The sequence below is a fragment of the Camelina sativa genome, chromosome 10 (assembly GCF_030686135.1).
Source record: "Camelina sativa cultivar CO46 ecotype springtype chromosome 10, ASM3068613v1".
NCBI classification, from domain to species: domain Eukaryota; kingdom Viridiplantae; phylum Streptophyta; class Magnoliopsida; order Brassicales; family Brassicaceae; genus Camelina; species Camelina sativa.
The window spans coordinates 20672530-20688750 of record NC_141889.1 but is presented as its reverse complement, the minus strand read 5'-3'; the positions used below and the strand labels follow the sequence as shown (position 1 = coordinate 20688750).

The following is a 16221-nucleotide window of genomic DNA, read 5'->3' as shown; positions in this document are numbered from 1 at the left end:
TGATAAGCTTCCTTAATCTCCAATATGCATCAATGAAGTGAGCTGTAATCACCATATAGCTTGCTCTTGTTGTAAAAGCAGTCCAGATGTCAGTGGTCAAAGAAACCCTCTACTTAGTCTTCCGAAACACATTCTTCATTAATGCTTTTCTGGTGACATACATTTGCACAATATCCCTGGTAGCTGTTCGTCTTGAATGAGGTTGGTACAAGTTGACTTTCTCACAGAAGTAACGCCAAGACAAACTCTCAACAAATGCTAATGGTAATTTAGCCAACACTAGCATTTCATTAGTAGCCTCCCTAAACACTGCCTCAGAAACCTTAGCTAACTTCAAATGACCATCAGAGGTTATGGCTTGTTGTTTACCTCGTTTAGCCATCCAAATCTTGTATTGCTTGCATGATAAACAAAGATGTTTCTTCAGATTTGATGATCCTGAAGTGACCAAGCAACTCATAGACGCACCACAGTAATGACATTTGCATTGGAGCCGCGGAGGAGATTAGTTCTCTCTGCCTCTGTGATATGGAAAAGAAGTTGACGGCAAGAAGAAATGAAGAAGACACTAGAGTTAGGAGACAATAACTAGGGTTTTGCTAATAATTTGTGTTTTTTTAAGGCTTTATCGGGTATATATTAGGAGTTTAGGACCATTAGGCTAGATTAGTATATGGGCTATTGGGCTTTATTTCTACGGTTCTTACCCAATATCCATGGGTAATCCGACTGAGATCCATTCGGTTATTTTAGTAAGATCCAGAACTGACCTAAAGCTCTTTTTCCGGTTCGGTTCGGTTCGGTTCTATGGATCCGGTTTTTTATACCTAAGGCTAATTCAGCATAACAAAAAATGTGAGTTCCTCTTCCTCTTAAAGCTTCTAACAGCCAATTTTGATCGTCCAATCATCAGCCGCCACATGTCCCCTTCTTGTTTGTTACTCCCACAACTTGCCACTCGCACGTGCTACTCACACGCCCCTGGTTCTGCATCACCCTCCCTCTTCTTCCCTTTCCTTTTGCTCTTCCTCTTATTCTCTCCCCCTTCGCGTCCTGCAATTTGCACTAAACTTGGGAAATAAGAGAACATACATTGGTAACAAAAAAAATTTCCTCCAAGATTCATTTTTTTCAAGTATCCATTCTCTCCAATGATGTAAGAAGTAGCTGTTTCGTTGTCTCCGAAAACCACAGCGAGTTTCTTCGCCTCGTCGATGAAGAAACTGCAATCTTCATCAAACATAATTTCATCAAGACCAACAGACGGCCTAATAATTTAAACTAAGAAGGAGATCCACGACACAACATTAGGCTCTATCTTAGTAGTAATCCAAATATCTACCGTAGATGTATCAACAATTAGATAAAACACAGCGATTATCTCTTCTTTGACGCAAGACAAAATTCCACAATCATCATCAATATTCTGAGACGATAGAGAAAGAAGCTGTCTAAATCTCTCTGTCGTAAAATCAAAACAGATTAAAAAATCTATCTCTTCATCTAAATCAGAATCTTTCACAATTAATGTAAAACTACAGCAAAAGCTGTGATCAGTGGCTGTTCTTTCCTCTAATTTGCTATATTATGCACTAGGAAGTCGACCCGTGCGCTACCGCACGGAAAATAAATCTTTAAAATGACTGACATTATTAAACAATGTTTGACATAAAATTTAAAACTAAAAAGTTTAAAATACTATATAATGTGGTAATATAGTAGATGAGTTATAAAGATGACATGTTGGAATTAATAAAATATTATTATATTTATGTTAATACGGGTTAAATCCTCATTTAATTATTTAAACACTACTAATATTAAAATATTTGACATAAAATCAAGTTAATTTAACTAAGATTGTATACCCTATATATTAAATGAGAAGCATTCTCAAGAAAATGCTGATCTGTCATCGCTAGAGAGCTCGAATTTATTGCTCTCATTTTTATGGATATTTACACATAATTGCTATTGAATGATTAAGGAATATTCTTTTTCAATTAATTAAAAAATCAAACATTTAATTTTAAAATATATTTTAATTATTTTTACAACAGATTTAATTATTATAACATTATTAGATCTAAAACATTTTCAAAACCCAAATTTATTCACCTATCAAAAAAACTGATTACTATTCACATATTTAAATTTTTCAAAATAAAATTGTAACGCCCTCGAACCAATTTCTGGAATTTTGGTTAGGGTGTCGATTGACGCCACATGTGGTGTCGGTCGACACCATTTGCTGACGGTTCGATTGGTTCGATTTTAATCATCCGGTTTGCTTGGTTGGTTTAAGAGAAGCCCTAAACTATAGTTTAAAAGGGGAACTCGACTTATTTCGTCCTTTTAGCCATTTTTGGACAGAGAAGCAGAGAGAAGAAGAAAAAAACGTTTTTGAGAGAGATTTGTGAAATCCTTTGTTGTTCTTGAGAGATCTATTGCTGTGGAGTGAAGATCTTGTGTTAGGAACGAAGGATAAGGCTTCTAAGTGTTGGATTCGTCGTTGTTGAGTGAGAATCTTCCTGCAAAAGAGGTGAGTGCTTGACCATGGCTGATCTAAGCCTGAGATCTCTGTTGTTTTGGCTGTTTCTTTGTGTTTGTGGTGTTTTGCTTGTGTGGGTTTGTTGTTTTCATGTTCCCATAGGTTCCTGAGAAGTTTGGAAGAGTTTGGGAGGGTTTGGAAGCGGTTTGGAATGGAGGTTCGTCGTTCGGCTTCGTGCAGATCGATTCTATTTATGGAGATTGCAGTTGCAAACAAATAAAACGTTCTATGAATAGTTAGAACTTGTCTGTTTTTGAAAAGGGCGTGTGTAAACACCCGAATGGTTAAGGTGTGTTAGAGTTTGCCTGATTAGTGGTCATGATGGTGTTGATATTCCAGTGAGGGAATATGGGGGTTGGTAGGACATTGTGATGCTTTACGCAAACCGCGGAAGGTGGTTCCGGTCAGGAGATGCTTATAGACATTAGGACTTGTTTGCTCATGAGGAGATGATTAGTTCTCCTGGGGGAGATGATTAGTTCTCCGGAGGAGATGATTAGTTCTCCTGAGGGGATGATTAGTTTCCCTAGTGCACCGCAGGCTTGACGAGTTGCGACCCTGAGAACGACAGAGGAAATGATTAGTTCTCCTAGGGGATGATTAGTTCCCCGGAGGGGATGAGTAGTTTCCTTGGTACCGAGATCTCGAGGGTGACGATCCGAGAGTGAGACGGTATGGCTCGAGGACGACGGTCTGAGAGTGCAGGCGGTGTAGTTCGAAGGTTGCGACCTGAGAACGTATGAGTGAGAGAGCAAACAATGTCTAGGATGTGGGTATGAGCATAGTGGCTGGATGTAGACCTCGGAGGTCGGGATTGATCTCGTCTTTGTTTTGCGTTGTGATGACTAGTGGAGTCAGGGCTGTGTTGACCGTTGAGTCACGTGGATGTGCGGGCTGTTGCGACAGTTGCACAGAAAGCTTTGGGCTGACAGTGTTCAGTCTGGTCGGATATTGTGCAGGCCGTGGTGATGGTTGCACGGGGGTTCTTGGTGGAGGAACGATGTTGCGAAATTCGAGGACGAATCCTTATTGGTGGGGGAGAAATGTAACGCCCGCGAACCAATTTCTGGAATTTTGGTTAGGGTGTCGATCGACGCCACATGTGGTGTCGGTCGACACCGTTTGCTGACGGTTTGATTGGTTCGATTTTAGTCGTCCGGTTTGCTTGGTTGGTTTAAGAGAAGCCCTAAACTCGAGTTTAAAAGGGGAACTCGACTTATTTCGTCCTTTTAGCCGTTTTTGGACAGAGAAGCAGAGAGAAGAAGGAGAAAACGTTTTTGAGAGAGATTTGTGAAATCCTTTGTTGTTCTTGAGAGATCTATTGTTGTGGAGTGAAGATCTTGTGTTAGGAACGAAGGAGAAGGCTTCTAAGTGTTGGATTCGTCGTTGTTGAGTGAGAATCTTCCTGCAAAAGAGGTGAGTGCTTGACCATGGCTGATCTAAGCCTGAGATCTCTGTTGTTTTGGTTGTTTCTTTGTGTTTGTGTTGTTTTGCTTGTGTGGGTTGGTTGTTTTCATGTTCCCATAGGTTCCTGAGAAGTTTGGAAGAGTTTGGGAGGGTTTGGAAGCGGTTTGGAACGGAGGTTCGTCGTTCGGCTTCGTGCAGATCGATTCTGCGAATGTGGTGTCGGTCGACACCATGTTGGTTGAGTGTTGGTCGACACCGACCTAGTGTCGGTCAACACCAGTGACGCGTTAGCGTCGGTCGACACCGACTTAGTGTCAGTCGACACCAGACTTAACCGAGTCTTGGTTTCCTGGTTTGTTGTGTTGTTTGTGTTTTGGTTGTTGGCTTTAATAATAGAATCTCAGTTGCTTGCGTGTATAGCCCAGTAGATGGGAGGATGGCCTCACTGAGTGTTTATTAAATACTCATGCATCTCAATTTGTGTTTGCGGTGCAGGTAAAGGCAAGTGTGAACGTGGAATCAAGGCGATGAGGAGGAGGATGATCTAGGGTCTCATTTGTGTGTTGTTGGTTATTTATGGTTATGTGTTGGAACCTTGGTTAGAGTTATGATAGGTTGTTGGATAGAATGGTTAGGAATGTTATTGTATTAAGGATATGTTCGTTTGGTATTGTTCGTACGTTTCCGCTGTGTAAGATGGTTATGGATGGTTTAAACGATGTTTTGTGGTTTGGGTTGATTTAATTAAGTAGTATGGGATGCTTAATTATATATATAGTATTTAAAAAAAAACGGGTCGGATTGTTTCAAAAATTATCACAATAATCATTATAATAGGCAGTTGACTTATTTAATTCTATGGATATAATATTTCACGGGTGAAACATATTCTTACACAAAAAAAAAATTAAACAAAATAAAAAAATTTGTATAGATTGAAAAAAAAGCGGATTATATATTTAATTGATACATAGTAGTTTGATTTAAACATAATCTCACAACATAAATTTATCCCGCACATAGTGCGGGTTGTTACCTACTACTTTAGTAATTTCCAACCTTTTCTTAATTTGCTACAATAAGAGCCATGTGTCATAATAAAGCAATCAGTGGCCAGGTAAATGCAAAAGGAAGATTTTAAAGGAATAGGAATCTCTATATATGAGGACGAAGGAGTCTGATGCTTGAAGGAAGCGGGTGAAGAGGCATTTTTGTTGTGAGAAGAAGGAGAAGCGAAGTGAATAAAAAGTTGCAATTGAAACACATCCTTTGGTTTAATGAACCACAACCCTTAGATTAATAAAAAACTAAACTCAATCGTTAGATTTAAAGATGATGTCGTACGACGCTAAATTGTAAATTCCAAAAAAAAAGAAGTTTTGAAAAAGAAAAGTAAAGTAATCACTTCACATATAAACGGAACATTTCTTAATTGATTAAATGCCTTGTAAAGAAAGAAACAACCATATACTTTTTATTCAAACAAAAATCAACATTTTTAATTAATTTATAGAAGGCACGTAAAGATTTTCGTATTTGTATACTTTAGTAATTTCCAACCTTTTCTTAGTTTGCTACAATAAGAGCCATGTGCCATAATAAACACAGGGAAAACATTTATGGCGGCTGACTGAGAGAGGACGACGCATGTATCGGTTTTATCGGAAGGTGTAGAAAAGAAGATTAGTATAAAGAATATATATAGGGATTGGTTCGGTGTTTCTGAATCAAATCTCAAGATCTCAGCCAAGACGCAGAAGGAGAGGAAGAAGGAAGAGGAATGGATTCGGCGGAGAAGGGCTTGCTCGTGGTGAGGAGCCATGGAGAAGAAGTAAACAAGAAAGATGGGTTTTGGCGGGAGATGCAGAGGCTTGGTTACATTGCTGGTCCGATGATTGCGATCAACTCGTCTATGTACGTTCTTCTTGTGATATCGACAATGATGGTTGGTCATCTCGGTAAGCTTTATCTCTCAAGCACCGCCATTGCCATTTCTTTCTGCAGTGTTACAGGTTTTAGCCTCGTCGTATGTCTCTCTCTCTCTTTCTTGATTTGTTTCGTTTGATTAATTTAGTTATATGATTCTGATTTGTGGTTTTTATGGTGGTAACTATACAGTGTGGATTGGCTAGTGCATTGGAGACTTTATGTGGTCAAGCTCATGGAGCTAAACAATTTGAGAAGCTTGGAGTTCATACTTACACAGGGATTGTCTCATTGTTTCTTGTGTGTATTCCTTTGTCTCTTCTTTGGAGTTACATGGGTGATATACTCTCTGCCATAGTGCCATTGGACAAGACCCTATGGTTGCTCAAGAAGCCGGAAAGTTTGCAACTTGGCTCATACCTGCGCTCTTTGGTTATGCTACTTTGCAGCCGCTTGTTCAATTTTTCCAAGCGCAGAGTCTGATTTTGCCGTTGATTATGAGTTCAATTTCTGCTGTCTGTGTTCACGTTGTCCTTTGCTGGAGTTTGGTCTTTAAGTTTGGGCTTGGGAGCCTCGGTGCAGCTATTGCTATAGGTGTTTCTTACTGGTTAAACGTGACCGTTCTTGGATTGTACATGACGTTTTCTTCCAGCTGTAGCAAGAGCCGTGCTCCCATCTCCATGAGTTTGTTTGAAGGAATGGGAGAGTTTTTCCGGTTTGGAATCCCATCTGCCTCTATGATTTGGTAATATAAAACTTCTCTTCTTGCCTCTTTTTGTTGGTTTGGTTACAGAGTTACTGACAGTTGAGTCTTGACTTGAGAATCTTTGTCTCTTCTTTTGGTATTGAACTAGCCTCGAGTGGTGGTCATTCGAGTTTTTAGTCATGCTTTCAGGAATTTTACCAAATCCGAAGCTAGAAACCTCTGTTCTCTCGGTGTGGTATGTTTTTATTATATCCTAATGACTTTGTTTTGGAATGGATCGTTATCATACATACAACTCAGTTGTTGTTTTGTCCCTTCTTTATCAGTCTATCAACAATCTCCTCCTTGTACCAAATACCAGAGAGTCTAGGCGCAGCAGCAAGGTTCTTTCTTTTCTCAATTTCCCAATTTTGCAAAATAGGACATATCTATCTTTGAACCTAAAACCCTTCTCTCTGCCGTTGTTGGCGTTGCAGTACAAGAGTAGCAAACGAGTTAGGGGCTGGAAACCCGAAACAAGCTCGAATGGCGGTTTATACAGTGATGGTTATTACAGGTGTAGAATCAATAATGGTGAGTGCAATAGTTTTTGCAGCAAGAAACGTATTTGGTTACCTATTCAGCTCTAAAATCGAAGTTGTGGATTATGTAAGATCAATGGCTCCGCTGGTTGCTTTGTCGGTCATATTTACTGCCCTTCACGGAGTTCTTTCGGGTTAGAGTCTCCTTCTATAATGTTAAAAATTCATTAAGAAACTAGTTTTAAGGATCAACAATGTGTTAATGAAGGGGTTTGGGATTGCAGGTGTGGCTAGAGGATCAGGGAGGCAAGATATAGGGGCTTATGTGAACCTAGCTGCATACTATCTATGTGGCATACCAACTGCTATCCTATTAGCTTTTAGGTTTAAAATGGGAGGAAGAGGACTCTGGATTGGGATCACAGTTGGGTCCTTTGTGCAAGCGGTTTTGCTCGGTTTTATCGTCATCCTCACCAACTGGAAACAACAGGTTATTAAAGTGAAATTAAAAGTAATATCCTTTTATACACATGTTGATCTCATGGTTAATTCATTAGTAGGTTTGGAAAGTAAAAGCGAGAGTGATGTCCTTTACAGATGTTGATCATATGGTTAAAATAGTAGGTTTTGTAAGTAAAAGTGAAAGTGATGTGTTTTGATATTTGTATGAATTAATGATATTTGTGGGCAGGCGAGAAAGGCTAGAGAAAGAGTTATGGGTGATAAGTTTGAAGAGAAAGATAATGAAGTGATCAGCTAAACTAATCAAAACTTCAATCACCATCTTCTCCATAAAATGTCGTGTGTGTTTATTTGTGCTGTTGTTTTCAAGTATAGTAATGAGGAACTGAATGTTCACATTAGTTTTGTCCTCTAGCGGTCGAGCCCCTTACAAAAAGATTTATACTCCCTAATCATATACGATTTGCTCCAAGTGTGAATTGATGGAGCTAAATGAATTCGTAAAAAAGAGCAAATAAATGTATAGGAGTGAGGAAACAAGAAGAGTGGAACTAAAAGAGCAAACAAACAAATCTTTTGATGCTAGCAAAAATTCAAAATGGCTTTCAAAGATAAACAAGAAGAATTTGTTTAGTTAGTGCCTTTGAAGAAGAAGAAACAACCATACATTCATATACAATCAACATTGAAAGTATTTACTAATTAAGTTTAGATGTCAATACATTTTCTAGTTCAAGTAATTTCGATAGATCGTTTCAAGACAAGCATGATTTTGTTCTCAAATGCCACTTTCATTATTTGTTATCATGGACCATATAGCTCCAGAGAAAATTTATGGTGGTTGAATGAGAGAGGAGGTCAGTACAAGCCTAGAAGGTGTAAACATAAATGATGGTATAAATAGGGAAGATTCATAGAAGATCAGGTTAAAAACTCCTAAAAAAGACTCAAAATCTCTCCAGTGAAGAAACAGAAAGAAGAAGAAGAGGAATGGATTCCGCAGAGAAGGGTCTGCTTGCAAAGAGCGACGAAGAAGAAGTCAACAAGAAAGATGGTTTTTTCCGGGAGATGAGGAGGCTTGCTTACATTGCTGGTCCGATGGTTGCAGTAAACTTGTCTTGGGTCTTGAGATTGCGAGGAATGCTAGTGGTATATCAGTGAGTCAAAGGAAATACTGCCTTGATATTCTTGCTGATACAAGTTTATTGGCATGTAAACCCAAGTCAGTTCCTATGGATTACGAGAAGATTCTCACGAAGGATACGGGTATTATGCTTGCTGATGCTACACCATACAGAGAGTTAATTGGGAGATTATTGTAACTCTGTATTACAAGACCGGACATTACCTTTGCGGTCAATCGCTTGAGTCAGTTCCTCTCATACCCTACAGACGTCCATCTTCAGGCTGCTCATCATGTTCTCAAATACTTGAAGAATGATCTAGGTTAAGGTCTTTTCTACTCTGCTACAACTGACTTGTGCTTGAATGCGTTCTCAGATGCAGATTGAGGAACTTGCAAAGATTCACGACAGTCTGTCACCGACAGAGGAGTTTTTCTGTGGAATTCTCTGATCTCGTGTAAATCCAAAAAGCAGGATGTTGTCAGCTCCAGCAGTACTGAAGCTGAATACATGAGTATGGCACAAGCTATGAAGGAGTTGCTCTAGCTTCACCAAATGCTCAAAGATTTGCGTCAAACTCCACAGTTGCTGGCCAAACTTTTCTGTGACAACAAATCGGCGATGCATATTGCAAATAACTCGGTCTTCCATGAACGGACGAAACACGTAGAGATTGACTGTCGTACTATCCGAGATCAGATCAAGAATGACTTTCTGAAGGTTCTACATGTTGCTACCGAGAACCAGTTGGTTGACATTCTAACAAAACACCTGCAACCGGCACCATTTCACTCAATCTTACAATGTCTATCTATGTCAAGTCTCTTCTTGCCTGCTGCGAATTAAGCTTGAGGGGGGGGTTTATTAGCATATAATGTTATATGTATTAGTATAATGTTATATAGTTAGTTAGGTTAAGCTTCTTTTTACTTAATCCTATCTCAACTATAAATACACCTGTATAATCACATTTACAGTTTAATGAGAAATCTACTTTGTCATTTACAAAACTATTAACATATCCCCTTAGGGTTTAGCTTTCTTTATGTAAAACAAAATAGAGATTGAATGAGGTTTTGTGTTTAATGGATCAGAGAAGCCATAATTTTGGTTGAAAGTGGCTTTGTGTTTTGGAGGCCAAATAATTGGTATTGTAAGTGGTGGAGATGGTGTTGATGGGAAGGTGAGAAGCTTGGTCAGAAGAAGAATCGACGATTTTGATCGGCGGCATAACAAAAAAAAAAAAATTATTGTTGTGTCGTGAAGAGAAAAAAGGAGAAGAGAGAGAACTAAACTGAAAGGCCAAATCAATAAATATCCCGTGTGTTGGATGTTATAACTTTTATAACATTGGTCATCTGGTCACTTATTCAACTAATTTTTTTTGGGCAAACTGAAATTGGTGACGTGGCTGCTAGCTTCGTATGGATAACTTGGCAAAGGTCAGAAGAAAATTAGGAGAAAAGGCTTTGAGCAGACAGAACCATGTCCATGGAGCTCTGCGTTCTCGGACCTCTCCCCGGTCGGAGTTTCGCAATCGCCAGAAAACCTAATCTCTTGCTTCTCCGACCAACGACTCCCCCTCTTCTCCGTATCTCACTCCCGCTCTCTCTTTCTCAATTGTCCTCTTCTTCTTCGTCTCGTCGTCTCACTTCGCCCAGTACGTTCATCTCTCTCTCTCTCTCTCTCTCTCTCTCTCTTTCTCGCTACAATTTCAAGTTTAGAACTCATATTTTTTATGTGTAAATTTTGTTTCCAGTAGTATTCGCTGCGCAGGAGAGTAACTTGAGTGTATCGAATGAGAGTGAAACCAGTGAGTGGGTGATGCAAGGTACTTGAATCTAAGATTTGTACTCGAAATTGTTCTGCAACTGGCTCTTACTTGTGTGTTGTGTAAAGGGGGTTTTGATTTCTTTGTGTTTTATGCTTATCGGGTGATAGATTTCTATACATTGAGGAAAGATGTTGAAATAGCATCAGCTCGTGTTGAAGAGATTAGAGACTCAGCTGGTTTGCAGCAACTTGAACAAGAGATTGCTAATTTGGAATCTAAAGCTACTGATACCTCTTTTTGGGATGACCGTTCCAAAGCTCAAGAAACGCTTTCCGCTTTGAATGATCTTAAAGATCGTATGCGGCTGCTTTCTGACTTCAAATCCATGGTTATGTTCGGTCTCTTATTGATGGTTTACATATCTAAGTTCATGTTTATGATCTTTATAATTGCGGATTTTGAGATAATGTGTTGCTGCTTGAGACAGGTTGAAGATGCGGAAACGATTGTTAAATTAACAGAAGAGATGGACTCTACTGATGTTAGTTTACTTGAAGAGGCAATGGGAATCATTAAGGAGTTGAATAAATCTCTAGATCGATTTGAGCTAACACAGCTTCTATCAGGACCTTATGACAAAGAAGGTGCTGTAGTCTACATTACCGCTGGAGCTGGAGGCACAGATGCTCAGGTAATTCTTACTGTTTACGCAATTCCGCGCTTCTTTATATATACTTCTCTGGACGTCTTAATGCATATCAATGAATGATCATGGAGTGTTTTTTATTTTCTTAGAGGCTTATGTGCTTTGTGATCTTTGTTAATTGAGCTCCTGTAAAAAATTTGATAACTTTCAGTGCAGGATTGGGCCGATATGCTGCTTAGGATGTATATGAGATGGGGAGAGAAGCAGCGGTACAAGACTAAAGTTGTTGAAATATCTAATGGAGAGGAAGCAGGGATTAAGTCAGCCACCCTTGAAATTGAAGGGCGTTATGCTTATGGTTACATTTCAGGGGAGAAAGGAACTCATAGGATTGTTCGACAGTCACCATTCAATTCGAAAGGCCTACGGCAAGTAAGATAAGCTACTAACTAATGCTGAGTGTTATATGTGACTTATATGGTATGATTGCTCGCAGACGAGCTTTTCCGGTGTGGAAGTGATGCCGCTTCTGCCTGAGGAAGCAGTGGGAATTGAAATACCAGAGGAGGACCTTGACATTAGTTTCACGAGGGCGGGTGGAAAAGGAGGACAGAATGTCAACAAGGTTGAAACTGCTGTTCGGATTACTCACATCCCTACTGGTGTTGCTGTCCGTTGCACAGGTTTGTCTTTCATCCCCACAAATGTTACGACCTGAATAGCCCGTAAGATCCATTGCTGTCTGCATGTTGTTTTGGGTTCCTTTAAATTTCCTTTCTATGTTGTATGTTGCAGAGGAGAGAAGTCAACTGGCAAACAAGACGAGAGCTCTGAGCAGACTAAAGGCGAAACTGTTGGTGATTGCGGAGGAGCAACGCGCGACTGAAATCAAGGAAATAAGAGGAGATGCAGTGAAAGCTGAATGGGGACAGCAAATCAGGAACTACGTGTTTCATCCGTACAAACTGGTTAAGGATGTCCGAACAGGTCATGAAACTTCTGATATCACATCTGTAATGGATGGTGACTTGGACCCTTTTATCAAAGCTTACCTCAAGCACAAGTACACCTTAGCCATGGCTTCTGCTGTAACCGATTAGAATGATGAGGATATGCTTCTTCCTTTTTATCTCTCTCCTTAGATAGAATCATCTCCTCCTAGACTGTTCAATTTTTACAATAAAATCTTGGTATCCAACAGATAAGCTAAACAAAAAGAAACCTAAAAAATTAACCATAACCAATAGCAAACCATATAAAAAATAATAAAGGTAATTTAATTCCGGATTAATTCTTCAACGTCTTATGTGGCCACATTAATTCTCCAACTTTACGGTGATTACGCAAATAGAAACTTAAATCAACGTTAAATAAATAAAAATGTATAAGATAAAGTTGATTTTTTAATACACCAATTTTTCGTAGACAACCCAAATTTGAGAAAAATTGGGTTTTTAAAAATTTAAGGAATGTATTACTTTCTAACGAATTTTGGCGACGACAGTTTTGATTATTATTATTATTATTATTATTATTATTATTATTATTATTATTATTATTATTATTATTATTATTATTAATATAGTGTTTAGGCAACTAAAAATGTCCATAATAAAGCAGGTTTTGGGTATTTTTTATTTAAACGGAAATACATTTACTAATATAACATTGTATATGTAAGATTTACATAATAAACCCTTACCATTTTAAGAAATACCACAACTTAAAGATATAATTCGTAATACAATAATTATATATACATCATTTCCTTATAAATGGCTGCACATTTTAACAAATCTCTAAACATATCATTTTTAAACCGATTATTACCTTAAATTAAGATGATGTCGCCAAAATTAGTTTGTAACGGAGACGTATCCTTAAATTCTTAAATGACGAAATTTGCCGTTTTAGCTCATGTCATAAGTAAAAGAAATGATTTACCATTCACAATCACACAACTTAATAGTTAGTTTCAGTTCTGTCTCGCTTCTGCTGAAGAACGAAAATGGGAGATAACAAGGAAGTTAAGCGATGGAACTTTGGAGCTAACGAGGTAGTCGAACGATCAAGCTCATTTACCATTCGTGATTATCTTAACAACTTAATCAGTAATCTCGATGGTCGCGACAAGAGGCCTGTCATCCCCCTCGGACACGGCGATCCTTCTCCGTTCCCGAGCTTTCGTACCGACCAAGCAGCTGTTGAAGCCATCTGCGATGCTGTCCGCTCCACCAAGTTTAACAACTATTCTTCTTCTTCCGGTATTCCTGTCGCTAGGAAGTAAGTTTGCTGTTCTCTTCTTCTTTCTTGTCCTTTGGTTTTTATCCATATGTCCGTTTCTTTTTTTTAATATCTCTAAGGGTCACTGTTCTTGCTTCATGAGTACTCAAAGACAATAAATGGTTAAATCAGTGAGATCCTTACATGCATGATTTTAATAGGGCTGTTGCAGAGTACCTCTCCCGTGATCTCTCTTACCAGATATCTCCAAAAGATGTCCATATCACAGCTGGTTGTTTGCAAGCCGTTGAGATTTTGATATCCGCGCTCGCAACTCCAGGTGCCAACATCCTGCTACCTAGGCCTTCTTACCCGATGTATGATTCCCGAGCGGCGTTCTGCCAACTTGAGGTTCGTTATTTTGATCTCCTACCAGAAAATGGTTGGGATGTTGATCTTGATGGAGTTGAAGCTCTTGCGGATGACAAAACCGTTGCTATTGTTGTTATCAACCCTTGCAATCCATGTGGAAACGTTTTTTCTTGCCAACATCTTCAAAAGGTACACACTTGCTTCATAATATTAGTGGTTCTGTAGAAACACTTTAAATCATCAACGTGTGATTGTGATCTCTCTCGGTTTAGTTGTTTTGACTTTGTTATGGAAATGTCTTTTTGTTGTTTATATGGTGGAGGAAGATTGCGGAGAAGGCTTCCAAGCTTGGAATACTTGTGATCGCAGACGAAGTCTATGACCATCTTGCCTTTGGTGACACACCATTTGTGTCCATGGCAGAGTTTGCAGAGATAGTGCCTGTAGTTGTGTTAGGAGCCATATCTAAAAGATGGTTCGTACCTGGCTGGAGACTTGGCTGGATGGTGACTCTTGACCCTCATAGCATCATGAAAGATTCTGGGGTTTGTTGCTTTAACGATTGAGTTACGTTTTGTTGACTTAGTTAATATCATCTCAAGAATGTATTTGTGATCTTTGTTTATCATTTAGTTTGTTCAGAGTCTTACCAATGTCCTCAACATGTCGACGGATCCTGCAACGTTCATTCAGGTATGTTGATGGCTTCAACAAACACCATGAGATCATCCACAAAACATAGATGAGTGAGATTAAGCAGTTTACATTTGGGATGGAAGTCAAACTTCTTTGCCTTAGTTGCCATGTCAAGCTTGCGAGATAAGACATTCATACAAATGACAAACAGATAGGGGCTCAAAGAGCAGCCTTGCCTTAAACCTCTCTTACTTCCAAAATAACCAGCCAATTCTCATTAACTTGGATTGAAAAAGAGGCAGATGTTACACACGTTTGAATCCATCGAACAAACTGTTCTGGGAAGTCGAGTGCCCTCAAGGTATTGAGGAGAAACTCCCATTGAACTGAATCAAACGCTTTGGATATATCAATTTTCATGGCACAACGTGGCGAGATTGAATCCTTGTGATAGTCTTTAACTAGCTCCGTAGCTAGCAATACATTCTCCATTAGCAATCTGTCTTTGATAAAAGCTGATTGATTTGGAGAAATGAATTTGGGAAGAAGAACCTTTAGGCGTGTAGCAAGGAGTTTAGAGATGACTTTGTACAGAACATTGCAGCAAGAGATTGGTCTGTAGTCCTTCATTGTCCGTGCTTCTAATTTTTTCGGTATCAGAGCTAAGATAGTAGAATTGACCCCCTTAGGAAGAAAACCGGTTCTGAAAAAGGATTGGATATCCACTGCAAAATCATCGCCCACAATGGACCAAGAATCTTTGAAGAACTCCACACTAAACCCATCCGGACCTGGAGACTTGTTTGTGCCCATAGAGAAAAAGGACCTTTTTGACTTCCTCCTTGGAGACCTCTCTGGTAAGGAGGGACTTGTCATTATCATAACATCGGAACTCCAAAACTTCCGCTAGATCCTCAGTAGACCAATTAACATACTCTTCAGGCGAAAAGGTGAGAAAATCTTGAAAATATCTCACCGCTTCGTCTTTAATATGTTGATGATATGTGACTACTCTCCCATCCTCACATTGGATCTCCTTGATGTTATTTCTCTGCTCTCTGAGTTTTGCAATCGCATAGAAAGCCTTGTTGTTTTGATCACCAATCTTCATCCAATGAAGCTTAGCTTTTTGTTGCAAGTAACGCTCTTCTAAACCAGACAATTTTTGCCATTTAGCATAAGCCTCAGCCTCCTCGCGTATCATTTGTGAAGATGGGTTAGCCATAGTGCGTCCCTGCGATTCACAAAGAACAGCATATGCCTCCTTGGTCAGAAGAGTGATGTTGCCTATCATTTGCTTCCCCATGTTTCGAAGATGAGGTTTGAGCTCCTTTAAAGACTTCGAAAAGCGATAAAGTGCAGATGTGGAATGGAACAGAGGTGGAGAATCGCTCCATCATGCTGCTAGTTGCGTGTGAAACTCTGGATGTTGCGTGACTGCATTAACAAACTTAAAAGGTTTCTTCACCGGCGGTTGAGCCGTAGAAATGTAAAACCGACATCACAAATGATCTGAGCACCCTCCAGGCTCAAACACTGAATAGGATTGAGCATATTGTTGTAGCCACACCTGATTAAATAACACACGATCCAATTTCTTACAAATAACCCCATCTTTTTGTTTACTACACCATGTGAAACGTTGACCCTGGTAGCTCATATCCAAAAGTTCGCAGTAGTTGACAAGATCCTGAAAAATCTCTCATACCTGCTGGAACAAAAGGGGATGAGTCATAAAGAGAATGGTCCTCATTTTCCAAGATTTCATTGAAATCCCCACAAACAAGCCAAGCTCTATTGTGAAGAAGCGGAGACGAGTGATGGTGCCTCAGATCACTCCAAAGTTCTTTGCGTTCTGCAACCAGGTTCAAAG

At 39.3% G+C, this 16221-nt stretch overlaps 3 protein-coding genes across 6 annotated transcripts; all 3 read left to right on the top strand.

Annotated features, from left to right (window-relative positions):
• Positions 1 to 5564: 5564 nt before the first annotated feature.
• Positions 5565 to 8009, top strand: LOC104720489 (protein DETOXIFICATION 14-like). Its single transcript, XM_087468433.1, has 7 exons — positions 5565 to 5984; positions 6077 to 6629; positions 6739 to 6825; positions 6917 to 6973; positions 7067 to 7305; positions 7396 to 7601; positions 7803 to 8009. The coding sequence occupies exons 2-7, from the start codon at positions 6262 to 6264 to the stop codon at positions 7869 to 7871; spliced, it is 1026 nt and encodes a 341-aa protein (XP_087324559.1). The 5' UTR covers positions 5565 to 5984; positions 6077 to 6261; the 3' UTR covers positions 7872 to 8009.
• A 2031-nt stretch (positions 8010 to 10040) lies between these two features.
• Positions 10041 to 12410, top strand: LOC104719301 (peptide chain release factor PrfB1, chloroplastic). Of its 4 annotated transcripts, none has more exons than XM_087469798.1 (7): positions 10041 to 10357; positions 10457 to 10528; positions 10639 to 10859; positions 10959 to 11162; positions 11329 to 11549; positions 11614 to 11800; positions 11913 to 12410. In XM_087469798.1, the coding sequence occupies exons 5-7, from the start codon at positions 11346 to 11348 to the stop codon at positions 12215 to 12217; spliced, it is 696 nt and encodes a 231-aa protein (XP_087325924.1). In that variant the 5' UTR covers positions 10041 to 10357; positions 10457 to 10528; positions 10639 to 10859; positions 10959 to 11162; positions 11329 to 11345; the 3' UTR covers positions 12218 to 12410. The 4 variants fall into 4 exon arrangements, with proteins under 4 accessions (XP_087325924.1, XP_087325923.1, XP_087325922.1 ...); XM_087469797.1 differs by having other exon boundaries at positions 10042 to 10357; positions 10460 to 10528; positions 11334 to 11549; XM_087469796.1 differs by having other exon boundaries at positions 10042 to 10357; positions 11334 to 11549.
• Positions 12411 to 13081: 671 nt separating this feature from the next.
• LOC104720487 (tyrosine aminotransferase-like) lies at positions 13082 to 15544 on the top strand. Its single transcript, XM_087469800.1, has 4 exons — positions 13082 to 13400; positions 13562 to 13901; positions 14039 to 14257; positions 14346 to 15544. The coding sequence occupies exons 1-4, from the start codon at positions 13126 to 13128 to the stop codon at positions 14412 to 14414; spliced, it is 903 nt and encodes a 300-aa protein (XP_087325926.1). The 5' UTR covers positions 13082 to 13125; the 3' UTR covers positions 14415 to 15544.
• Positions 15545 to 16221: the final 677 nt, after the last annotated feature.

Coding starts and splice junctions, on each gene's coding strand:
- LOC104720489 (XM_087468433.1), top strand. CDS start 6,262: ATGGTTGCTCAAGAAGCCGGAAAGTTTGCAACTTGGCTCATACCTGCG. Junction 6,630..6,738: donor CCATCTGCCTCTATGATTTG/GTAATATAAAAC, acceptor GTATTGAACTAG/CCTCGAGTGGTGGTCATTCG. Junction 6,826..6,916: donor ACCTCTGTTCTCTCGGTGTG/GTATGTTTTTAT, acceptor CTTCTTTATCAG/TCTATCAACAATCTCCTCCT.
- LOC104719301 (XM_087469796.1), top strand. CDS start 10,183: ATGTCCATGGAGCTCTGCGTTCTCGGACCTCTCCCCGGTCGGAGTTTC. Junction 10,860..10,958: donor TTTCTGACTTCAAATCCATG/GTTATGTTCGGT, acceptor TGCTTGAGACAG/GTTGAAGATGCGGAAACGAT. Junction 11,801..11,912: donor TGTTGCTGTCCGTTGCACAG/GTTTGTCTTTCA, acceptor TGTATGTTGCAG/AGGAGAGAAGTCAACTGGCA.
- LOC104720487 (XM_087469800.1), top strand. CDS start 13,126: ATGGGAGATAACAAGGAAGTTAAGCGATGGAACTTTGGAGCTAACGAG. Junction 13,401..13,561: donor GGTATTCCTGTCGCTAGGAA/GTAAGTTTGCTG, acceptor TGATTTTAATAG/GGCTGTTGCAGAGTACCTCT. Junction 14,258..14,345: donor GCATCATGAAAGATTCTGGG/GTTTGTTGCTTT, acceptor TTTATCATTTAG/TTTGTTCAGAGTCTTACCAA.